The sequence below is a fragment of the Phyllostomus discolor genome, chromosome 6, assembly GCF_004126475.2.
Source record: "Phyllostomus discolor isolate MPI-MPIP mPhyDis1 chromosome 6, mPhyDis1.pri.v3, whole genome shotgun sequence".
Classification (NCBI taxonomy): domain Eukaryota; kingdom Metazoa; phylum Chordata; class Mammalia; order Chiroptera; family Phyllostomidae; genus Phyllostomus; species Phyllostomus discolor.
The window spans coordinates 164,899,693-164,922,237 of NC_040908.2; the positions used below are offsets into that span (position 1 = coordinate 164,899,693).

General features: G+C 60.6%; 4 protein-coding genes across 8 annotated transcripts in view; 3 read left to right on the forward strand and 1 right to left on the reverse strand.

Annotated features, from left to right (window-relative positions):
• The window catches only part of PLCB3 (phospholipase C beta 3), a 28,477-nt gene extending 17,653 nt beyond the window's left edge, over positions 1-10,824 (forward strand). The window contains exon 32 of the mRNA XM_036029661.1: positions 10,636-10,824. The gene's annotated coding sequence lies outside the window, so the exon portion shown is untranslated. The remainder of the gene's footprint in view (positions 1-10,635) is intronic.
• BAD (BCL2 associated agonist of cell death) lies at positions 232-8,914 on the reverse strand. 4 transcript variants are annotated; one of them, XM_036029662.1, is made up of 4 exons: positions 8,847-8,914; positions 7,340-7,534; positions 1,393-1,586; positions 232-723 (listed from the first exon to the last, which is right to left on the reverse strand). In XM_036029662.1, exons 1-4 carry the CDS (start codon positions 8,905-8,907, stop codon positions 598-600), a joined length of 576 nt encoding a protein of 191 aa, XP_035885555.1. In that variant the 5' UTR covers positions 8,908-8,914; the 3' UTR covers positions 232-597. The 4 variants fall into 4 exon arrangements, with proteins under 4 accessions (XP_035885555.1, XP_035885556.1, XP_028371570.1 ...); XM_036029663.1 differs by lacking the exon at positions 8,847-8,914 and adding an exon at positions 8,067-8,148; XM_028515769.2 differs by lacking the exon at positions 8,847-8,914 and adding an exon at positions 7,816-7,895.
• Positions 8,058-12,644, forward strand: GPR137 (G protein-coupled receptor 137). Of its 2 annotated transcripts, XM_028515767.2 has the most exons (8): positions 8,058-8,550; positions 9,693-10,091; positions 10,183-10,232; positions 10,929-11,154; positions 11,273-11,422; positions 11,533-11,661; positions 11,789-11,907; positions 12,181-12,644. In XM_028515767.2, the coding sequence occupies exons 2-8, from the start codon at positions 9,735-9,737 to the stop codon at positions 12,338-12,340; spliced, it is 1,191 nt and encodes a 396-aa protein (XP_028371568.1). In that variant the 5' UTR covers positions 8,058-8,550; positions 9,693-9,734; the 3' UTR covers positions 12,341-12,644. The 2 variants fall into 2 exon arrangements, with proteins under 2 accessions (XP_028371568.1, XP_028371567.1); XM_028515766.2 differs by lacking the exon at positions 8,058-8,550 and having other exon boundaries at positions 8,946-10,091.
• Positions 12,645-15,835: 3,191 nt separating this feature from the next.
• KCNK4 (potassium two pore domain channel subfamily K member 4) lies at positions 15,836-22,324 on the forward strand. The gene is made up of 6 exons (XM_028517401.2): positions 15,836-16,158; positions 18,958-19,081; positions 19,199-19,359; positions 19,512-19,698; positions 20,185-20,324; positions 20,900-22,324. The coding sequence occupies exons 1-6, from the start codon at positions 15,970-15,972 to the stop codon at positions 21,284-21,286; spliced, it is 1,188 nt and encodes a 395-aa protein (XP_028373202.1). The 5' UTR covers positions 15,836-15,969; the 3' UTR covers positions 21,287-22,324.
• Positions 22,325-22,545: the final 221 nt, after the last annotated feature.

Here is a 22,545-nt window from a genome sequence, read left to right on the forward strand (position 1 = left end):
GCCTGCGGTTCCCAATTACCAGATTAGAGATAAGGGCCCTAGACGTCCCTGGGGCCCAACTGCGCTCTGCTTCCCCCAAGCCAAAAAGTCCTGCCTCTGCTTGCCGTGTCGACCCTTTCCTGGTCTCGGTTCCAGGATGTCACTCAGAAAGAGGCTGTTTCCCTTCTGTGTAAAATGGGGGTCTCTTAAATAGTGCTGGCGCTGCCCGCTAGCCCCCAGCGATGGACAGAATCGGCGGCAGAGATGTGGACTTTATTAGCATAGTTCGTGGAGAGCGTCGGCTCGCAGTTGTCACCGCGGAGCAAAGGGTTCTGGTGAAGATAGTTATCCCGAATAGCAACGGCGCAGGCGCCTGAGGCAACCCATTTCCAGCAGCTGAGGGCGGAAAAACTTCCAAACTTCCGATGGGACCGAATCCTCGAAGACTCCCCGCAAACTCCGGAAGGGAATCAGGTCCTGGGTCAACGCCTTCCGAAAGGGAGAGACCTGATCCTCTTTTTGCATAGGCTAGGCCTACGGAAGCCACTTCCGCCCACACGCAAGATGGCTGCCGGTGGCGGCGCGCGCAGGGGGAGCCTCAGAATGTGGGAAGGACTGTCATTGGGAGGGGGCGGGGCCTCCTCTCCACAAGTTCGGATCCCACCAGGACTGGAAGATGCGCGTCCAGCTGGAGTTTGGCCGCATCTGCATCGCTGTGCCTGCGCTCTTCGGGCGAGGAAGTCCCTTCGGGTGGGAAGAAGGAAAGGTTCAATGAATTAGCAGCCCAAGTCACAGCCCGCCACTTCCGGTATCCCATCCTTAAGTGAGAACCCGGGGAAATAAAGAACAGCTCCCAACATGGCCTGTATTGAGAGGGTCTTCTAGGTCACTTTCCTAAGCAAGAGAGGTCGCTTGTTTGGGCCCTTAGGAGTAGGGCGAGTTAGACCCCAGACGCCCTGTCCTGGGAACTGGGAGAGGACGTGTAGGAGAACCTGTATGTTGGCGCCAGAGCCGGAGACCAACTGGAAGATGGGATCGCAATTCAAGAATTAAAGAAGTCGTTCCGAAGTTGAAGGTAAAGAAGCCGGACACCCGGAAGAAGCTGGCTAGGAACACAGTAGCCTGCATGCCTCGAGTTCCACGGATTTGGGGGCCCCAATCTTGGCCTTCTGGAGCGGGCCTGGACTACAGATCCCAGCATGCTTTGGGATTCAGGAAGCGACAAGTAGCGTCCCGGGGTTAGGACTACAGATTCCGTCATGCCCTGGGACTCCGAGAGGGACCAGTCCTGAGACTGCAGGTCCCGGCGTGCCCTGGGCCTCGGACGGACCAGCCAGGTGGGAGGTGACCTGGAAGTACAGGTCCCAGCAGACTCCCGCACGAGTCCTCCCCCTTCGTCCCGAAGGAGCTCACCTTGAAGGAACCCTCAAACTCATCGCTCATCCTCCGGAGCTCGCGGCCATAGCGCTGTGCAGCCCAGAGGTTGGGAGGTGCCGAACGCGAGCGGCCGCGGAAGCGGCTGGGCTCCTCCTCCTCGGTATCGTCATTCTCCTCGGTCCCCTCGGGGTACGAGCTGTGGCGACTCCGGGGCTCCACAGATCCAGCGCCTACAGAGAGGGTCGACAGTGCGGGGACGACGTGAATCTCAACTCCCCTGAGCCCCCAGCATTATTCGCTCCACCGGCCTAGGCTGATGTATTTGTGTGCACATCAGAGTGTGATTTTCAGAGGTCCGCTTCCCTCATCTATAAATAGAGGGAAGCTCCTGGGGCTTTTTGTGAAGATTCGAATTAACCTCTCATTAATCCCACACATCTTAACTGAGCCCCAATAATGGGCTAGAGCCTTAATACCTACAAAGACCTTCTCCTGTGCCTGGCACCAAATAAGGGCACAATAAATAGTAAGTTATATTTATTAGTGCAAGGCCATGGGTTGTTAGCTCTCGAACCACCTCCGTTCTCTAGCAGTGGAGAGCAGTTCCCTGGATGCAGGGCGTCCAGCCCCAGCAGAGCAGGGCTGAGCTCCAGCTTTGCAAGCCACCTGCTGGTGCTCACCTGCTTCACTGTTGCCTACAGGAGGCCCCCGGCAGCCAGAACCTGCCAGCAGCATGTTTTCACCTCCCACAGCACCTGTTTGGGAGGAAGTGCCCGGATGTTTTTTAGGTAATATGAGGCACTTAAGCGTGTGCTAGGCCCTGGGCACTCTCATTATGCTCCTAACCATTCTGGGAAGTGAATATTCACTTTGCCCACAGACTAACATCTGTTCTACAGATGAGAAGGCAGAGGCTTACAGAGGTTAAGATTGGCCCCCGGTCACACAGCTGTGAAGCTCTGAGGCTGGAAGTGCCTAGACTTGCACTGGACTCCAAAGTCCAATGATTATTCCATGAGCTTCACCGATTCCCTTGTCCAAACACCCTTCTGCTCTCTGAGCTTGGGTCTTCACCTCCACGTGGAGATAAACCTATTCCTTCCTGTGTAAAGGTCACATGAAGTAGAACATGCAAGTGCTCTGGGAGCCGAAAGTGCACCATGGGTCATTATTCAGTGTGGCGCCTCTGCTGTGCTGGGAGTTTGTTAGGCTCGTGCACTGTGAGCCAGGCGCTCACTCCTGCCAGCCCCATACCCGGACCAACTCTGAGAACCAGCCCCAGGAGCAAAAACCTGGAGCTAAGTAACGGAGAGGAAGACGGGCCAGGAACAGGCGCCAAGAACGTGCCCAGTGTCCATGGCAGGGCCCCTCTGTCAGGGAAGGCTTCTCGAAGGAAGCAAGATTTAGGCCAGGTCTTGAAGCCGGGCATAAGTGTCTTGTGCTCCCTCCAGAAGACCTTCAGCAGACCCCTGTGGTTCAGCTCCGGGGGATGCAGGGCTTCCAAGCATTCCAGCTCCAGATACCCGGCTGAGAAAGCCAAGAAGCAGAAAGAGGCCCTGGCTGGTGTGGCTCAGTGGATCGCGTGCTGGCCCGAGAACCCAAGCATCGCTGGTTCAATTCCCAGTCAAGGCACATGCCTAGGCTGCAGGCCAGATTCCCGGTGAGGGGTTCACGAGAGGCAGCCACACATTGATGTTTCTCTCCCTCTCTCTAAGTATAAACAAGTAAAATCTTTTTAAAAAAAGAAGAAGAAGAAGAAGAAGAGAGAGGACTGGATCCAGAAAGGCTTAGGTCAAGCGTGCAGAGTGCCTAGGTGTTTTGAGCTTCCCCAAAGCCCGGACCGAGGTCAGGTAGGGACACTATAAAGACTCTGAGGGTCGAGGTGCGAGTGGGCAACAGACAGCTAAATCACGAGTGGGGGCTGGGGATAGGGGCCAGAGGAGCTGGGAACAGAAAGACCCGTCTGCAGAGCGCTTTCCAGCTCTGTGGGCAGTGAGGCGGGGGTCCGCTGCTAGGTGGGCCCCACCTCAACCACGTTCCTGCTTCCACGACCTGCAGCCTCCGACCTTCCCGGTGAGGTGGCTGCCAAGTTCTCCCTGCGTTACAGATGAGGAAATGGATACACCTAGTCCTTAAGAACTTCCCCAAAGGCACACGGTTGACCACTTAAGTGCTCAGGAAGCGTCTCCTATTATTCTCTTACTAGCTCTAAGAACCCAAACCAGCACCACACTGGACAGCGGCCCGGCCAGAGAGTAGGAAGGTGAGTGATTTGCAGATGGGCACTGGGTCCGGGCACAGCCGCCCCACCCAGGACTCACAAGCAGAACACCAGATGTGTCAACGCGGAAGTGCTTCGCGGGCATTCATTCATTAGGGCCTCATGGCGCCCTCGGAGGGAGGTTACTCACTGCCTGCATTTGGCAAAGGAGAGCACGAAGGCACAGAGAAGGTGACTTGCCCAGGGTCACTCGGCCAGTAGGTAGCAGAGCAGAAGTCCAAAACTAATGAATCTGGCCTCAGGGCCTGTCTCCTTAGTTCTTGTGCCGCAGGGAACTCGACCTGGAGCCTAGCCTAGGGGGTGGGGGATTTTCACCAAAGCAATGGATTTAGCAATGCCAAGCCAGCCATCGCCTAAATGACCCACATTTGCGTCAGTTAGATATTTAAAGTGTCCTATTCACTGGAAAACACCTGGGGGATTTTTGTGATCTTCCGTCTGAATCATCACACCCCCTATCAGCTCTCACCCCTAGATGCCCCTAGGTAGGGCAGAGGTGGCCTATCCCCACCGTGGAAGGTAAGGGAGGGGGAGGGGGCGTGACTGCTCCCTGGCTGGGAGCACGGGTCAGCCCACTTACACCACCCTCCCGGAGTGAGCCTGGGGCTGGGGTGGGGCAGTGGGAGGGGCCTGGGCTGGAGATAGCTTTTAGCTCTTTACCCTCCTTGGGCTTCCAGGTAAACGGGTGGGACCGAACTCTACCCCGGTCAGGCCCCGTGGGCATCCTTGCAGACTTACTTAAACAGTGACGTGGCACGCAGTGGGAGGCAGTGACGCTCTGCCACCACGCAGGGCTGTTTGGATCCTGCTCTTCCACAAGCAGGTGCCCTCACACTGCCTGCCCCCTGCAATGCAGCCCCTGTTGCTTCTAGCACCTGCAGGCCCCAGCCCCGACTCCCTGTGTACCCCAAAGCCATGTGGGGTACCAAAGCCCTATATCCCCATCTTGCTCAGCGCTGACAAAATCAGAAAGCAAGAGCTGGCAGATGTTTTCTGTAAGGGTCGGGGAGTAAATATGTGGGGCGCTGCAGACCCCACAGTCTGTGCCACACCCACTCAGTGCTGTGGAAATGGCTGGAAAGAGCCACAAGCACCATGTAAACACCTGTGCACTGCTGTATGCCACTACGATTTTATTTAGGGACACGGAAAGCGGGATTTCGTACTATTTTCACGTATTATGAAATGTTCTTGGATTGTCAGCTATTTCAAAATATAAAGACCATTTTTAGCTCATGGTCTGTATGAAGAGGGGGATTTGGCCTGTGGCCACGGTCTGCCCACCCCGCTCTGCACCCGGCTGTGCCTGTCCTCTCCCTGAAGACCTCCGTGGCTCCCTGTTGTTTATGAGATCAAGTCCAAACTCCTTGGCGCAGCCTTCCAGCCCTTCCACCCTGGCTCTAACCTAGGCTTTACTCGCCTGTCATCGGGGGTGTTGGTTATCATGTCTTCCTTTCCGCCGAATGAATGAATGAACGGCAACCCCCAGGTCTGCTCAGAGCAGGGGCCTGGTTCTATTCCCATTTAACAGAGAAGGAGACTGAGGCAGAGAGAGTTAACTAACCTGCTCCAGCTCAACCTGCTAACCAAGGGCAAAGCCGTGTTTCAACCCTGCCGTCTGGCCCTGGTGCCCAATGCCGGGCTCTTTCTCCCACGGGGTGTCCTTCCTCCCCTCTCCGCGACCCACACCCACAGCTCCCCACGCGCCTGCCCCTCCCAGGCACCGGGCTATGTACTGACCAGTCACAGTGTACACGGTGGCTGCAGTCACTGCCCTGGGGACACAGTCCAGCAGGGCCCAGGAGGCAGGGAGTATGAAGAGTGAAAGGACCCTGCCCATCTAGAGGAAGGCAGTGGCTCTAGCAGGTTATTGGCACTTGGGAATCTTCTACGGAAAAATCACTTGCTTTTTTAGACATTGAAAAGTAGGTCAAAAGTTTAATAAATCCTGGAGAGTCTTCTCTAGTGGTTTCTATTTTCTCCCCGGCAGCCCTCCTCATGGCTGGGTCTGGCAACCCCTTGGCTCCTTATTGCTACTTCAGACCATTCTCACGCCCTCCTCCTTAAATCTAGTTTCTCGGGTTGTGCCAGCCCTCTCCTCCATGGCTCAGGTCCCCCCCCCCCAGCCCCAAGCCACACCCCCAGTTTACCCAGGAAGGCTACTCCAGCCCCCAGCCACTCTCTCCTCGGCCACTCCAGTCTAGTTCCATAGAACAGGAGCGGGCCTTCCCCATCTCTTGGCTTTTCTTTCCTGGACTTCCTTCTCCGCCCTCCGCACGCTCATTCCCAGGGGCAGAACCTAGACCCGATCACTATCAGTAAGTTCCTCCCAAGCAGCCCACAGGCTGCTGCAGAGTGATGCTCTGGAGATCAAATTGGATCACTGGGCTCTAAGCAAAGCCCTCCCAAGTTCTCACTCCAAGGAAAACCAAAGCCTCCCAGGCCCTGCCCAGCCGCCCCTCCCACTCTTGCACTGGAGTCCCTTCAACTCCCCTCCCCCACACTGATCCCTCAGGCCGCACTGGCCTCAGGGCCTTTGCATTCTCACCCATCCCTTCGAGATCTCTGCACAGGGAGGCGGTGGCTCCTGCCTCCTCCCTTCTACCCTCTGCTCAAACAGTGCTTCTGAGCTCGGTGGACCCTGGCCCCCAGCACTCCGGGCCCGGAGAAAGTAGACTTTCTGACACTGCTGCCCAGCGTGTGTCATCATGTAGCTCATTGTATTGCTTACTGGTTTGTTTATGGCCCGAGTCCCCCACCGACTAGAGTGCAGGCACCACAAGGGCAGGGCCTTTATCTCCTCTGTTCACGGATGTGCCCCCAGCAGCTGGGACGGCGCGGGCACAGATTAAACACCTGATACCGAGGAGGGACAGCCAGGTGGGAGGGGAGAGCTGCTGTGAGCAGAAATGCAGCAAAGATCTGGAAGTTAGAGAGAGTCTGTGGAGTTCAGCTTGACAGTGTGTGTGTGAACGGGGCGGGGACAAGGCCCAAGTCAGCCTTCTTGCTCCGGAAAATGGGGAGAGGGCCCTTTAGATTTCTGCCGGCAAGGGGCGTGGTTTTCCTTCTCAGAAGACCCCTGTGGTATTTTGAAGTGCCAAGGCCTGTGCCGGACCCTGGAAGGCGGGAACTGAGTGAAACATGGCCACTGCCCTCTCCAGTACCCATCCTTCCATCCAGCTCTGCTTCCCCGCCCCCACACAGACCAGCTGCCTGGGAGGGCTGTCTGCCTCTTGGGGTCCCCTGCCCCCAGCAGCTGGCAAGGATAGTCTGGTGTGGGTGTGAGCCAGAGAGTGGGCAGGCACAGACCTGAGGGCTGGAAGCCCAGGGCACGCACCGTGGAGGCTTAAGCCCTTTACCCCAAGGAACCAACAAATAAGTGTGACCTTAGGCAAGTCACTTCCCCTTTCTGGTTCACTGGTTGACTCCCAGTGATTTCTGTTGTGGTCCCACACCGACAGCTACATTATGTGAGCGTTGTCTAAGCACCAACACTACAATTAAGTGCTTCCTGTATATTCTGCTAATTATCCTACATGGTGGTGATTAATTGCTCCGTTTCACAGAAGAGGACAGCTGAGGCCCAAGTTAGCTGGGACTTACTCAAAGCCACCCAGTGAGTGTGGAGGAGGCTGAGGTGCAGGGAGTTCCTGGGCTGGGGACAAGGTGGACAGGCAGAAGGGGGGGGGGGCGGGTGCCTACCTCCATGGTGGCTTCTGCTGGCTGGCTGGCCCTGCTGACGACCAGCTTCCCCCGGGAGGCCTGGGGCCCTACACCGGTGATTGCTGGAGCCTGGAGGCCGGTCCCCTGTGGGGCTGGGGCCCAGGCCCCTATCTGCAGGGCTGGAGTCTTCCTGCTCACTCTGCTCAAACTCTGGGATCTGGAACATGCTCTGGGCTGTAGGGACAAGACGGTAGGTAGTTAGGGCACAGCTGTGGCAAACGGTGGCTGGCGGTGGGCGGGGAAGCAGGCGCCCCAAGTTCCCTCTCCCGCCTTAGGACCCCAGATCCGCCTGGCCTCCCAGGCCCCCCGTCTGTCCTCGGAGTCTGGCCGGGCAAGGAGCTCAGCCTGTCTACCCGCGATCTAAATCTCCTTCCAGAGCCCTGGTGCTGTGGAGCCCCGGACCCCTACCCAAGCCCCGGCTCGACCCGCCCGTAATGACGGCACGCAAGTCTCACCCCAAGCCCGATCTCGAGGCCCCTGACCCCGGCCTGCACCTCCCTCTAGCACTGAGGGAGTCCCGGCTCTAGCTGCCTGGGCAACGGGAACTGTCACCAGCTCGGCCCAATCAGCCATCGAAATGTCACCAGGAGGTGGAGCCACCGTCGACCCAGGCCCCGCCCCCGCGGCCCGACCTGCTGCCCGCCCACCGCCTTCCTCCTGGGTCCCTTCCTGGTCTCTGGATGCTCTTCTCCCAACTTCCTTGTACTTGCGGCGTGTGTGGGAGCAGATGAAGGATTCTCTGGGGTGCCCAGGGAATTTGGAACCTCGGGGCTAGCTTCTGTGGACAAGTCCTTAAACCCCTCTGGGCCTTAGTTTCCACCCCTGTAAAATGGGGATAATGACGCTTCCCTCAGGGACCAGTGAGCTTTGTAAACCAAGTCGTGATTACTGTGGGTGGAAGCGCTTAGCAAAGGCGTAATTGAAGTTCAGCTCTAGAATGCATCGTTGCTGCTGTCGTTACTACTCCGTCTGGACTGGGTGACCGGGCCCCTCCTCCCCCGCACTGTGGGAACCTCGCACCGCACGCAGCACGGGCACCACTCCCCACGCCATCTGGGGAGCCCTAGAGATAAGCGAGGGAGCCTCCTCCCTGGAGGATGACCGTCGAAGCGCAGGAGAAGGGATAGGGGCCCCTGTGAGGGTGGCCGTAGGACTCGCGGGGGCTTCGCGCCTGGCAAGCGGCGGGCCAGGTGAGCAGGAACCGCGGCCGGTTAGGGCGGGGGACTGGCGGGCCTCCGGTTGCTGCGGGGCTTTGCGGGTGCTGGCCCAGAGGGCGGGGCCCGGGGGCCATCTTGGCTGTGGGCGGAAGTTTTCTTCAGAGACAGGGCGAGGGGAAGTCGTTGCCGCCCTCGGCCTGGTGGCGCGATCTGGATTTGGATATGGGGTAGAGAAGCGTGGGAACTGGCGGCCCCGCACACAGGCAAGGGCGGGTGGCCACGGACACAACCCGCCCGGGCCCCGGCCGAATACGGTGCTGCCCCAGCACCTCGATCGCCCGCCGCCTCTCCCAACTCCCCGCGCCTGGCAGCGGCGTAGCTCACACCCATTCTCGAACGACTACGCCCGGGGTGCGGCGCGAGGTTGCGGGGTTGGGGCCGGGGGGTGCTTAGATCCTACGCAATTTGCGTAGCAAACGGCGCCCGCGCAGGCGCAAGAGTGGGCGGAGCCGCAGGAGCCGGGGAGCTGGAGCCCCGGAGCCCCGGAGCCCCGGGTCCCAGCGACCGGAGCCGGCTCCTCCAGAGGCGGACTGAGGGCCTGGCGTCGACCTCCTCCCGCCTCCCGCGGCTGGAGAGTGGACGCAGTGGAGGGTGGGTTGGCAGCATCCGGAATCCCAGGACTGAAGGCAGAGGCCCCCCACCCCATCCGGATTGTTGGAGGGGAGAGAGCCTCCAGTTTGAGGAGGGGGAGAGCTGGGTGTTGAGCGCCCCCAGCAGCGACCGCTGCCCAGAACCGAGGGGCATCGACCGGCTCTCCCCCTCCTGCCCGGACGACTGGAGCGACCAAGGCCAAGTACCCCTCTCCTCAGCCTCTGCAACTCCAAGCTCCTGGCTCTGGGACTGGCCCAGGGCGGCGACACTCCCCACCCCCCCACGCCTTCCACCCTCAGCCCTGGAGAGGAGAGACTGTCCTTCCACGCTCCTGAGTGAAGGGCCCAGGCCCCAGGCTGCCAGTGCCTCGCCTCAAGGGCTGCTGCAAGGGCGAATGTCCCTCCGTTTCAGGGAAGGGCCTGGCCAGCCACAACTTCTTTCCCCCTGAGCTCCCCATCTCTGTCTCTGCACCCTGCACCTCCCACCCCTCCATATTTATTTTTATTTCCCTGGCCCCCTGCCAGCCCCTCCATCTCTGTATCAGGATTCAGGCCTCCCTCCCTGACATGGAGAGTAACCTGTCTGGCCTGGTGCCTGCTGCTGGTCTGGTGCCTGCGCTGCCACCGGCCGTGACCCTGGGGCTCACCGCGGCCTACACCACTCTGTACGCCCTGCTCTTCTTCTCCGTCTATGCCCAGCTCTGGCTGGTGCTCCTGTACGGACACAAGCGTCTCAGCTATCAGACGGTGTTCCTGGCACTCTGTCTGCTCTGGGCTGCCCTGCGTACCACCCTCTTTTCCTTCTACTTCCGAGATACACCCCGAGCCAACCGCCTGGGGCCCCTGCCCTTTTGGCTTCTCTACTGCTTCCCCGTCTGCCTGCAGTTCTTCACGCTGACGCTCATGAACCTCTACTTTGCCCAGGTAACTGTGGTACCCGGCGGGGGGCGGCGGGGGGGCCATGGGGAGGCGAGTCTCAAGGGCGCAAAGGAATAATGAGCATCTCTGCTCCCAGGTGGTGTTCAAGGCCAAGGCGAAGCGTCGGCCAGAGATGAGCCGAGGCTTGTAAGTACTCGGGACACTGGTGGGCTCAGCCCCTAGGCCGGCAGCAGCCTGGTGTCCATCCCTTCCCCTGTGGCGGGGCTAAGGTAGGGACAGCTCAGGGAGTGTTTGTGACAGAGCTGGGGAAAGTGAAGCACCTGGCGCAGGTGGCCCAGCAGGGGCGTTGCGTGCGTGAAGGGCAACAGGAAGAGAAGCCGTCAGGGGAGGGGTACCAGGATCATCTGTGACAGTGCAGGAGCTGGAGCCTCCCACCCTCGGAAGCTCCAACACCAAACCACTTCTGGGTGACCTTGGGTGGCAATACTCCTGTCATCTGTGCAACATTTTACCGTTTACTAAGAGCTTTTACAAACATCTTTAATTTTTACAACTGACATGTGAGGCTGTTATTATCTCCACTTGAGAGATGAAGAAACTGAGGCCCAGAAAGGTGAAGCACCATGTTCAAGGTCATAGATGTGGCTGGAGGCCGAGCCAGGGCTTAAGCCTAGATTTCTGACACCCAGTGGGCTCCTTCCGCTGTACCACCACTGTCGGTCGCCTTCTGACCGCCTTGGGCCTCAGTTTCCCCACTTGCAAAACTGGAGGGACAGGGTTCAGTCCGGATAGCCTGAGGTGGTTCTGATGGACACCGGGGGAGGCTGGGCGGGGGGTGAGCACCGAGGGCAGCCGCGGGGCTGACTGTGCTGTGGGCTGCAGGCTGGCTGTCCGAGGGGCCTTCGTGGGGGCCTCGCTGCTCTTTCTGCTGGTGAATGTGCTGTGCGCTGTGCTGTCCCGCCGGCGCCGGGCGCAGCCCTGGGCCCTCCTGCTGGTGCGCGTCCTGGTGAGCGACTCCCTGTTTGTTATCTGCGCGCTCTCTCTTGCTGCCTGCCTCTGCCTTGTTGCCCGGCGGGCGCCCTCCACCAGCATCTACCTGGAGGCCAAGGTAGGGTCCCGTGCCTGGTGCCTGGTGTCCTTTGGGGTCTTGGGGCTTTGGTCTTCAGGAGAGAGGGGAAGCTGGAGCCTCCCCTCCCTGAGGTGTCCCCCGTTGTCCTCTGTGCCAGGGGACCAGTGTGTGCCAGGCAGCTGCGATGGGTGGCGCCATGGTCCTGCTGTACGCCAGTCGAGCCTGCTACAACCTGGCAGCCCTGGCCTTGGCTCCCCGGAGCCGGCTGGACGCCTTTGATTACGACTGGTACAACGTCTCCGACCAGGTGGGCCTTCCACCTGCCCGCTCCCCTCTCAGTGGCCGTGGCTCCTGGGCCCTGGCCAAGCGCCCCACCGGCGCAGTTGCCGAGTGGCATGAGCCCCTGCTTTCCCACAGGCGGACCTGGTGAACGACCTGGGCAACAAGGGCTACCTGGTGTTTGGCCTCATACTCTTTGTGTGGGAGCTGCTGCCCACCACCCTGTTGGTGGGCTTCTTCCGGGTGCACCGGCCTCCGCAGGACCTGGTGAGGGCCGGCGTGGCGGGTAGGGTGGGGGGCGGTGGCACTGGGACAGCCCGGGCTGGAGCCTGGGGTGGTTGTGGGAAGCCCTTGTGGGGCAGGAGAGAACGTCAATGGCGGCTTCCTCTCCCAGAGCACCAGCCGCATCCTCAATGGGCAGGTTTTTGGCTCTCGTTCCTATTTCTTTGACCGGGCCGGGCACTGCGAGGAGGAGAGCTGCTCCTGGGAACGTGGCCAGGGCGAGAGCACCAGGTGGGACCCCTGTGCTCCGGCTCACCCTGTAGAGCCGGGGACCTAGAGCCGAGTCTTGTCATCCAGCCCCTGCCCGTGCCCTGGCCTTGGATTCCATCTGCAGTGGGTGGGGGTCCCTCTGCCGTCCCCCCTCGTGCCCCAAGGACGCACTTGGCCACCGTCTGCCATGCTCAAGCCCTGGGTCCTGGGATGTCTGGGTCAGTGGGCTCTGCCGTTGGCCTCTCCTCCTCCCTGGTCACTGCCTTGGCACTGACCCTGTCTCTCTGTCTGCAGCATGTCAGGCAGTCTCGGCTCCGGCAGCTGGTACGGCGCCATCGGGCGGGAGCCAGGCTGGTACGGGGGCAGCCAGACGCGGACCACGCCCCTGCTCTTCTCCCAGGTGCTGGGCCCAGGCAGCCACCACCACAGTCTCTATTCCACTCCACAGACGTGATCCCCCTCCGCCTCTCCCCAGAACTCCCAGACCCCCATCCCCCCCGCCCCGGGCCCCTGTGCCAAGTTCATGTGCTGCTTCTTGCCCAGAATCCCAGGGGCCGTGGCCACCCCCTCCCCTGGCCGGCTCCTTGCTACTCCCACTGTAGTGAGTTCGCGCCAGCCCCCAGGATGATGGGGGGCATGGCCCTGGCTGCCAGATGCGCACAGCACCCTGGCATGACCGCCGCCTCCGCTTCTCTGCCGGAGCCAGCTACCTCTCCCGTGTCTGCCACTCAATAAACAGTGTCCGTGCCCCACGGCCAGCCACCCTCCGTCCGTTGTCTGTGCTTCTTGAACTGTTGTCTTGTTTGGCTGAACGCTGATCAGACACCGGCCTCTGATGGGGGCTCCTTTCCTCCCCGAGGCCGGTGGGTAGGGAGGGAGAGGGAGGAGCCTGCAGTCTGGAGGGAGGACAGACCTGAAGGGCCCTGCTCCTACCCCAGTCCCCTCCCTACTTGAATAATTTCTACTCTTTCCTTAAGACTGGCTTTCTTTTCTTTTTAAGATTTTATTTATTTATTTATTTATTTATTGAGAGGGAGGGGAGGGAGGTGGTGGGGGAGAGAGAGAGAGAGAAACATCAATGTGCGGTTGCTGGAGGTCATGGCCTGCAACCCAGGCATGTGCCCTGACTGGGAATCGAACCTGAAACACTTTGGTTCGCAGCCCGAGCTCAATCCACTGAGCTACGCCAGCCAGGGCAAAACCAGCTTTCAATGTCACTGCTTTTAGCTGCCTCCCCTCTCCGGGTCAGGGAACTGTGTCCCCTCCTGGTCTTGTAGCTCCGTGGTCACGTGGCTGTTATTGCCTCTCATTCCCCAGTGGATCGGGGTTTCTGCAGACCCCGCTTCCCTGCCATCACACCCAGCCTGGCCTTGAGGTCCAAGGCAGGCTCGTCTGGGGCCTGTGGAGGAGGGGTCGGCCCCTGCCTGGGCAGCCCCATCTCCCTAACAGGTGTGGGTTTGGTTGGTAGGGTGGGCTGCCCCCACAGTCTTCCTGGGGCTCCTGGGGCCCCCTTCTCTGGCCACCCCTAACAGCAGTTACTGCCCTCTGCAACCATGGCCCGGGCAGATCTGTCCCATGGCTGGGAGTTATTTATCGGGGGGGTCTGTCTCCTGTACATGGACCTGACCGTCCCATCCCGGAGTCCCCAGGGCCTAGTGCTGAGCCTGTCTCGGAACCCTTCACTTGGGACCGTCCTGGACAGCAGGACTTCGGGGGCCTCTACGGAGGGCACGGTCACTTCTCGTTCAACGGGAAGTTGCCGATGTTTGCAGGGCACTTGACTGTGTGCCGGGCGTACAAATGCTGACCTCTTTAGTGCTCAGAATGGCACCCCCAGGTGAGAGTCAGCGTGGTTTTCTGTAAGTGGAGTCTGGTCGTGGGTGGAGGCCCCCTGCTGGTCGGCCTTGGAGGCCCCGTTTCCACCACCCACCCTAAGGGCTGAGGACCCCAGGCAGGGGCCAGGGTCTTTGGAGAGGTGGGCATTGTAAAGAGGGTAAGAGCAGAGAGGAGCATAGAGGTCCCGGACCTCCCAGGGCCCTGGCGGTTTGAGCACCCGGGGAGGGATTGCTGGCCGGGCTCCACACCGGGTGAACACAGGTGAGGACCGAGGGGTGGTGGGCGGCACCGGAGCAAGGGCAGGAGGGGCCCCAGCATGGCTCCCCAGACCTGGGCCCCACCCCGCCTGGGCCACGTCCAGCTAGCTTGCCAGAGCGGATCCCCCACCCTTTGTCTGGCAGGATCCCCTCCCTCCTGAGTGTGGAGCCCAAGGGCCAGGCTGTCCCCAGGGGCGGGGAGTTGCCTCTCCCGTCCCATAGCGGGTTTGGGAGATGAGCGGGGCGCCAGTCCAGAGGTGAGCGGGATGATGTCCAGCCCCAGGCCGAGCCTCTGGCCACTCTGTCTGGCCTGAGGGGCGGTGCCAGCTCTCTGGTCTGACACTTGAGGCCGGACCCAGCAGCAGCCCCTCTCCAGCTCCTCTGCCACTAAGCTCCCCGGACTGGCCGGACTTAGGGCACAGGGCTCCCGCAGGTTAGGGGGCTGTGGGGGGCAGCATCGGCGAGGGCGCGGCCCAGAGGGAGGCAAGGCGTTGGAGGGGTTAAACGCGGCAGGAGGGGGGCTTCTGGCGTCGGGAGGGGGGGGTCCCAGCCCCGGCGGCCGCCCGCTCCGCCCCTACCGCCTCAGCCGCCTCCGTGGCCCAGCCGGCACCGGCGAGGCCGCGCGGGAGCCTGGGTTGCAGCCTCAGCCGCAGCGGGGCCAACAGTGAGTGCGGGGCGCAGGGGCGCGGGAGCGAGTGCGGGCCGACTCCCACGCGGGGCGTGCAGGGGGTGACCGTCCAGGCTGAGCGCCACCTCCCTCCCACGTGCGGGCGCCTCCGGGAATCGTGCGGTGGCGCGAGCCGGGCCGCCCGTCACGCTCCGAGGCGTCGGCGTGAAGACGCGGGAGGCGGTGGGAGCGAGCGGCGGGTGTGCGGTGTGTCTGGGCGGCGGGCGCTGCGCCGTGGCCCCTCGGCCTGAGTGTGCGTGCGCGAATGTGGGCACACGTCAGCGTGGCCCTCTGGGGTGCCGAGGCCCGCGCCCGCCCCTGGGATCCGGGCGTGCCCGTGAGTCGGGGAGAGTGCAGGTGGAGCGTGGGATTGCAGCCCGAGCCGCGGGCGGCGGAGCTGCAGGGTGGAGCAGGGGTGCGCGAGGCTTTGTGCAGCGTGGGTGCGTGGGCGCGCTGTCCCCGCTGTCCCCGGGGCTGACAGCTGCCCCGGGGGATGCTGCACGGGTCCCGTGTGTTGCCCCCGCCCCACTCCTTCCCGGAATCCGGCACTCCCCACCTCCCACCCCGGCACCTCCCTGCCTCGCCTCTGCGCAGGGACCGGATCCATCCCTGGGTTCCTCGAAAGCCCGGCGGCGGGGCGCTGGGGGACCTTGGAGGCTCCCCGCCCGGCCCATCGCGGCCAGCAGCGTTGCCGGGAGAGGCAGGAGGAGCGGGAGGAACCGGGAAGATGCTGCGGCAGCAGCAGCAGCGGCGGCAGCAGCAGCGGACGAAGCGGACCGCCATCCCCGTCCCCGCCCTGTGCTGTGCGGTCCGGCCTGGCCTCCCGCTGCTCCTGCCAGCACCTCCTCGGCCCCTCAGCCTCCTCCCGGGAGGCCGGTTCCCCACGCCCCCGCCGCCGCCGCCTGCCGGCGCTTCCTCCCGGCTCTGCCTCTCCGTCAGCAGGCTCAGTCTCTCCCTCTTCCACTGTCCTTCCTTTCCCTTCCCGGTGCCCTCTTCTCTTCTCACACCCTGGAGCCCCCCGGACAGGGGCTGAGGGCCGGGCAGTGGAGGTAAGGGGGAGGACAGAGGTGGGGGGAGGACTGGGTGTGTCCTGGTACCCAGCGTCCAGACAGAGGGATGTGAGGAGAGGACATCTGTGGGCAGCAGGGCAGGGGGCTCCAAGAACCCTTCGGTGGGTAGGGGTTGGAGGAGGGTGTGGGGCGCCAGGCCAGGCTATTGATCCAGGCATCCCCGGTTCTGCCCGCAGTGACCACAGCCCTCCAGGAGCCTGCTGCCCAGCCTCCCCAAGAGGGAAGTGGAGTTGGCCGGGCCCCTGGGCGCGCCATGCGCAGCACCACACTACTGGCACTGCTGGCGCTGGTCCTGCTCTATTTGGTGTCCGGTGCCCTGGTGTTCCAGGCCCTGGAGCAGCCTCACGAGCAGCAGGCCCAGAGGGAGCTGGGGGAGGTCCGAGAGAAGTTCCTGAGGGCCCATCCATGTGTGAGCGACCAGGACCTAGGGCTCTTCATCCAGGTGTGTGGGTGGGCGAGAGCCCCTTCAGCGGTCACCCGTGACCGCCTGGCACTAGCTGTGTGCCAGTGGGGCCGTGTGCTGGGGTGCTGCTTCCAGGCTGGCGCCCCTGAAGGCTGGGGGTGTGGCTGGGGGTGCAGGGCAGAGGCCGGGGTCAGGTCTCCGTGTTCAATATGGCGTCCACGAGGGCCCTGGTTTTCCATGCTGTGCCTGGCATTGCACTGTGCTCCTGGAAGGTCTCCTTCAGTGTGGAGGGAGGGAGGGAGGGAGGAATGGCTGTAGCACATGAAATGTTAAATTTTCACAGGTCTAACTCCCTGGTTTAGAGTTACCAGGTAAAATCCAGGACACCAAGTTACATGTCAGTTTCGGTTAAACAATGAATACTTTTTCAATATAACTACGGCCTGGGGCAATATCTGTATTTGCTAAGTCTGGCTACTCTACCTTGGTCCCTGTACTCTCCTGGAGTCACGATGCCTTAGAGAAGCCCAGCAACACGGCAAACACCCCTCATCCCAGAGGAGCACACCCAGAAACGTGTGCAGATGATTTTGGGGGGGGGGGTCCCAGGACCTCAGCCTGTCCGTGCCATTGTGGACGCGAGGTCAAGTGCCCCTGTGCCCCAAGACACATGCTTACAATGCAGAGGCTAGAGTGGGGACAAGAGCAGGATGGGTCAGCTTTGGCCCAGCAAGTACAGAAAGCGTTGGACTTGTCTTCTGGGATACTGTCAAGCTGCACCTCTGTGGCTCTCTCTGATTTCTGAGTCACTATCATATCAAAAACCTAAGATTTAACTTTAATAAGTGAGTGCTTTTTCACTTGAGTAAAGAGCACCCCACTTTCCCTGCCCATTCTTTTGGAGAGGGGAGCCATCTGTACATGGAGGCCTCTGTGTGTGCCGGCCGATTGCCAGTGTGGCAGGACCCAGGGCAGAGATGAGGATGGGGTGGGGCCAGGACACAAAGCAGCCTGACATTGTTCTAGACACTTCTAGAATGCCGGGGGAGGCCCACAGAGGCCTGGGCAGGACAGTGGCTGGCCAGACCACAGGGCAGAGGGAGGGAGGGAATCTGACCTATTTTATCTTCACAAAGGAGTTCTTTTTTTTTTCCTGGATGAAAAAGGAGAAGAAAAGGAAGGGCAGAAACTAGAAGGGTGGGCAACAACTGCTCTATTTTTCTTCCACAGTTAGTCATGCAGCAATGATGCACCTACTGTGTACGAGGTGCTGTGCTAGCCGCCAGAGTGTGAGCAGGGAAACTGACACTGGGGCAGGACGGATGCAGGCTGCACCCCTAGAGGAGGTCACCTCTAGGCAAGAGGACAGACAGGTCACTAGAATTCAGTGGAAAAGGAGCTTTCCTTACTTCCTCCTTTGTTAAGCGCCCGCTGTATGCCGGGCCCGGGCTAGGTGCTGTGGGTGAGGGCGGAGGTGCCAGGGGCCCTTGGGAAGGGCTGGTAACTGAAAGGAGGAGGTGAGACGGGTGGCACGTGGAGACGAGTGAGTGATTGGGTTGCCAGGGACTGCAGGCAAAGTAAGGCCCGGGCAAAGGCGTGCACGCTGCGAATTCGGGGTGTTCTGCAGAGCTCGGATTTAGCAGATGCCTAGTCATTTGAAACAAAAATTAGAACACACAGGATGACAAAGAATTTTTTTTCCCTTTAAGCAGTGGATTTACTGGAAAAGTGTTGCCAAATAAAAAACTCAAATCACTTTCAGTCATACAGTTCACTTCTTGGCTTTATTTAAAAAGCATTATTACAGGAAATGAGATCCTCTTAGAAATCTGGGGCTAAAGTCACCTTAATGTGGGTTCCCAAACAGCAGGTTTAGGATGGAAGACGGGAGACAAGGAGGTTGGGACCAGATTGAAAAGGGGCTTAAAGCCTGGGCTGGGGATCTGGGACTCCATTCTGCAGACAGCGGGGAGCTATGGAGGGTTGGGGGCCAGTTGCTTTAGGACAATTAATTTGGAAAGGGTCTTGCTAATGAGGGCCGTAGGAAGAGAGAGATGTGGTTTCTGATCTCCCCCACACTCCCTGCCTTTGTGTCTTGGCTCTGTGCTCCTTGGGGAAGGGCCCGAGGGCGCCCCCTGCTTGGGTGCTCTGACCTCTACCCCTTAGGGGAGGCTCTCTCAAAAGACAGACCCCGCCCGGAGGGACCTGCAGGCTGGCGGGAGGGGCAGACCCTCGGCTACCCCATTACTTTGGTCCTACTCATTGAGCGCCTGCTGTGCGGGGGTATATGAACCTTCCTGGGGGGAGGGTCCTTAACTTTCATCACCCTTTCTAAGGCAAGGGACTCAAATTCAGCTTCCATAGGTGTGATAGGAGTTGGAGGGCGGTGGTCTCCACATGGGGCCACAGTGCTTCCTCTGCTGTGAGTGCTTTAACCCTTCCCAAGCAACTCTGTGTGGTCGGTGCTCTTCTCGTCTCCACCTGGTAGATGCGGAAACAGAGGAGAGAGAGTTCACCTGCCCAAGTTCACACATCACCGGGATCTGAAACCAGACAGTCTGGTCCCAGAGTCGGTGCTCCTGACCGCTGTGAAATTTGGAAATCTGTTGTGTGAAATTAGGGGGCAGATTAACGTTTCTAAAATAACGGGGAGGTCAAACAAATTTGAGTCGCCCAATTTGCAATGCCTGCTCCAAGGGACTGCCTTCAGCAAGACCAGCTGGAAGGGGAGGGCTGGGAGGGGTAGGAAGGGAACCACCTTGGACACTGGAGGGCCAGGGGCTTGGCCAGGACCGGAGGGAAGGACTAAGCTTCCTTTTTCTGCGCCTTGTCCTGCAGGAAGTGGCCGATGCCCTGGGAGGGGGTGCGAACCCTGAAATCAACTCAACCAGTCACAGCAACTACTCAGCCTGGGACCTGGGCAGTGCCTTCTTTTTTTCAGGCACCATCATCACCACCATCGGTGGGGGAGGGGACTGGGCATATGGAGGGGGCAAGGGGAGACCGGGCTTTCTCAAGGGGGAATTTGCAGGGGGATGCCAGGTAACCCCTAGACCTCCTGCACGGCCCCTCTGCCCAGGCTACGGCAATGCGGCCCTGCGAACAGATGCTGGGCGCCTCTTCTGCATCTTTTATGCACTGGTGGGGATCCCGCTGTTCGGGATGCTGCTGGCAGGGGTCGGGGACCGGCTGGGCTCCTCCCTGCGCCGCGGCATCGGTCACATAGAAGCCATCTTCCTGGTGAGCTGCTCTAAGCCCTGGGCTCAGGATACCTTTCCTACGTCCCTTCCCGGCACGCGAGCTCGGGCCCTGAGATCGCGGGAGCCTCCCCTCAGGCTCCCAGAGGAGGGGGTGTGGGGTGTAAGGACGGACGTTTTGGGGACTCCCTACAGAAGTGGCACGTGCCCAAGGAGCTGGTGCGAATTCTGTCAGCGGTGCTCTTCCTGCTGATTGGCTGCCTGCTCTTTGTCCTCACCCCCACGTTCGTGTTCTGCTACGTGGAGGGCTGGAGCAAGCTGGAGGCCATCTACTTCGTCGTCGTGACGCTCACCACGGTGGGGTTCGGGGATTATGTGGCCGGTGAGGCCACCTTTCTTGTGTTTCACTTCCCTCCCCACGTGATTCCTACCCGGAGGCTCTGCACTTCCGCTTCTCCCTCCGAACCCCACGTGGTGTCTGTGCACTCCCACAGGATGGCTGCACCCCCTGTATTCGCTCTCGGAATGCACCCTAATGTTTCTGCACCGATACAACATCTCATGCACACTTACCTTCTTGCATGCCTGCACCTCCATGCATGTTCACCCACATAGTCAGGAGCGCCCCTCACCTAGGCTCACATTCTTGCACGTGAGCACTCCCCCTCACATGCTCTTCTCTTGCCCACTTCAAATCATGCACGCTCATCTTCTTGCATGTGTTCACACCCCCTGTCACACCCTCGTTGTCCTGGGGACAGCGGATCCTTTCCATGAGCTGGAAAGATGGGTGGTGAGAAGGTGACTTCCCGGCTTATCACTTGCCCTACAATCATCTTCTTTCTGCCCTCGCTGGGGGGTATCCCAGGCGCCAGCACCAGCCAGAACTCTGCAGTCTATCAGCCGCTGGTGTGGTTCTGGATTCTGTTTGGCCTGGCCTACTTCGCTTCGGTGCTCACCACCATAGGGAACTGGCTGCGAGCAGTGTCCCGCCGCACCCGGGCAGAGGTAGGCGCCCCTGCGTCGGCTCCGCGCCTGCGCCGTGGAGCTCGCGCGCTGTACCCTAGCATTTGCTTGGCCCGCCGGCCTCCCTTCCAGAGTGTGGGCTCCTCCGGGCTGGGACTGAGTGAGCCCCATTATGCACTGGCCAGGGGCAAAGGGATAAATTCAGACAGGTTTGCAGGTGACTCCATCTCGGCTTTTACGGGCAGGATCGCTGGATTTACCAAGTAAAAACGCAGGAAGCCCAGTTAAATGTGAACCTCAGACAAATACATAATATTTTAGTGTAAGTACGTGCCACATATTGCATGGGACATAGTTATACTAAACTTATTTTTCTTGTTTGTCCGAAATTCAAATTTAATTGGACGACCTACATTCTGTCACCACACTCTTCACGTCCAGACGGCCGAGGAGCGCAACGGGCTCTGGGGGCACAGGAGGGAGGGGTGAAATAAATTGGGTTTTCTGGAAAAGCTCCCGGCGTAGAGGGCGCTTCCGTGCGACGCAGGAGGACCAAGGCAGGGCTGCTGAGGTGGTCGAGGACCCCCGGGCGAGGACTGCTTTTCCTCCCCGCGCAGATGGGCGGCTTCACGGCGCAGGCGGCCAGCTGGACCGGCACAGTGACGGCGCGGGTGACCCAGCGAGGCGGCCCCGCCGCACCGCTGCCACCGGAGAAAGAGAAGCCGCTCTTGCCTCCACCGCCGTGCACAGCGCAGCCGGCCGGCGGGCCCGCATCCCCTGCGCCCCCCGAGAAGGCCGAGCCGCCCTCCCCGCCCACGGCCTCCGCGCTGGATTACCCCAGCGAGAATCTGGCCTTCATCGATGAGTCCTCGGACACGCAGAGCGAGCGCGGCTGCGCGCTGCCCCTCCCGCCACGGGGTCGCCGCCGCCCCCACAACCCCGCCAGGAAGCCCCCGCGACCCCGGGGCCCCGGAAGCCCGCGGGACAAAAACGTGCCCGTGTAGGGGCAGGACCCACGGCCCAGACCTCTCAAAGGGCTTCGTTCTTGCTCTCTCCCCAGCATGCTTTGCTTGTTTGACCAAAGAACCTTTTTTCCCCCCGGCCGGACTGAAGCCTGGGGAGCAGGCTAGGTTGCTTGCTTGCCACCGCGGCTCCTGGCCCCCTCCTCACGTCATCCATTTCCAGACCCCCTTTCTGTCTCGCGGTCCCGGCTGGGGCTGTCCCGGCTGGGCCTGTCCCTCACAACACCTCACAACTGTGCCTCAAAGCCTGCGTCAATAAACGGAAAAGTCTGCACCGCCGCGGACCTACACGCTCCGAGGACGCGAGTGGGGTGGGGGGTGCTTGCTTCGGGCCACCTCCAGGCAAGTCAGGCCTCGCGTAACGCCCCCTGCACCCGCGGCGGTTCGGTCAAGGCCGGTGCTCTCGACTGTGATCCGCCCCGCGCCTCTGCTTGGAGGCTACTAGGCAGGGTCCGGCGGAGGAATCTGCCAGGATGGGCGGCGAGTCTCCCACCCCAGCACAGCTATTACGGGGGGCGGGGCGGGGTGGGGTGGGCAGGGGAGAAATAATGGTTTCCACTGTAGAGGGATGTAGCGTGCACTCGTCCTGCACGAGACGTTCCTCGCCCTTCCGGAAAGGGACCCCGCCCCTCCCCCTTCCTGGAGCGCGACCCGTCTCCCTTGTCCGAGGCCTGTGGCGACTGGGTCCGTTGGGGCAGAATCATGGAGGAAAATCCTCTCAAAGTAAGAACTCTACCTGGGCCCCTCGCCTTGCAGGGCCCCTCGCCCTGCCAGGCCCCAGACTCGTTCAGTCCCTGGCTATCCTCATTCACCCTCCGGGCAGCTTGCTGCCCATCAGTCCCCACGGCCTTGCCCCAGCCTGCTCTTCCTCCCCTCCCCTCCCCCGACACCCCATCACCCTGGCTCTGGGCCTTTCTTGGCTTTTTTCCTAGGGCCCTTTAAAAAATTTAACCTATTGGGGTGACACTGGTTAATAAAATTATATATATTTTAGGTGTACAATTCTATAACACATCATCTGTATGTTGTATTGTGTATTCACCACCCCAAGTCAGGTCTCCTTCCATCACAGCTTACCCCCCTTTACCTTCTCCCTCCCCCTCCCCCTCCCCCCTCGTGGTCACCACCAGACTGGTGTCTGTGTCTGTGGGGTTGTTGTTGTTGTTTTGTTCTGTTTTGCTTAATCCCTTCACTTTTTCCACCCAGTCGGGCAACCCCCCTCCTGTCTGACAACTGTCAGT

Coding starts and splice junctions, on each gene's coding strand:
- BAD (XM_036029662.1), bottom strand. CDS start 8,907: ATGGGTGTGAGCTACGCCGCTGCCAGGCGCGGGGAGTTGGGAGAGGCG. Junction 7,535..8,846: donor AGAGGCGGCGGGCGATCGAG/GTGCTGGGGCAG, acceptor TTGTCCCTACAG/CCCAGAGCATGTTCCAGATC. Junction 1,587..7,339: donor CAGCAGAAGCCACCATGGAG/GTAGGCACCCGC, acceptor CCCTCTCTGTAG/GCGCTGGATCTGTGGAGCCC.
- GPR137 (XM_028515767.2), top strand. CDS start 9,735: ATGGAGAGTAACCTGTCTGGCCTGGTGCCTGCTGCTGGTCTGGTGCCT. Junction 10,092..10,182: donor TGAACCTCTACTTTGCCCAG/GTAACTGTGGTA, acceptor CTCTGCTCCCAG/GTGGTGTTCAAGGCCAAGGC. Junction 11,908..12,180: donor GGCCAGGGCGAGAGCACCAG/GTGGGACCCCTG, acceptor CTCTGTCTGCAG/CATGTCAGGCAGTCTCGGCT.
- KCNK4 (XM_028517401.2), top strand. CDS start 15,970: ATGCGCAGCACCACACTACTGGCACTGCTGGCGCTGGTCCTGCTCTAT. Junction 19,082..19,198: donor CACCATCATCACCACCATCG/GTGGGGGAGGGG, acceptor CCCTCTGCCCAG/GCTACGGCAATGCGGCCCTG. Junction 19,699..20,184: donor GTTCGGGGATTATGTGGCCG/GTGAGGCCACCT, acceptor GGGGTATCCCAG/GCGCCAGCACCAGCCAGAAC.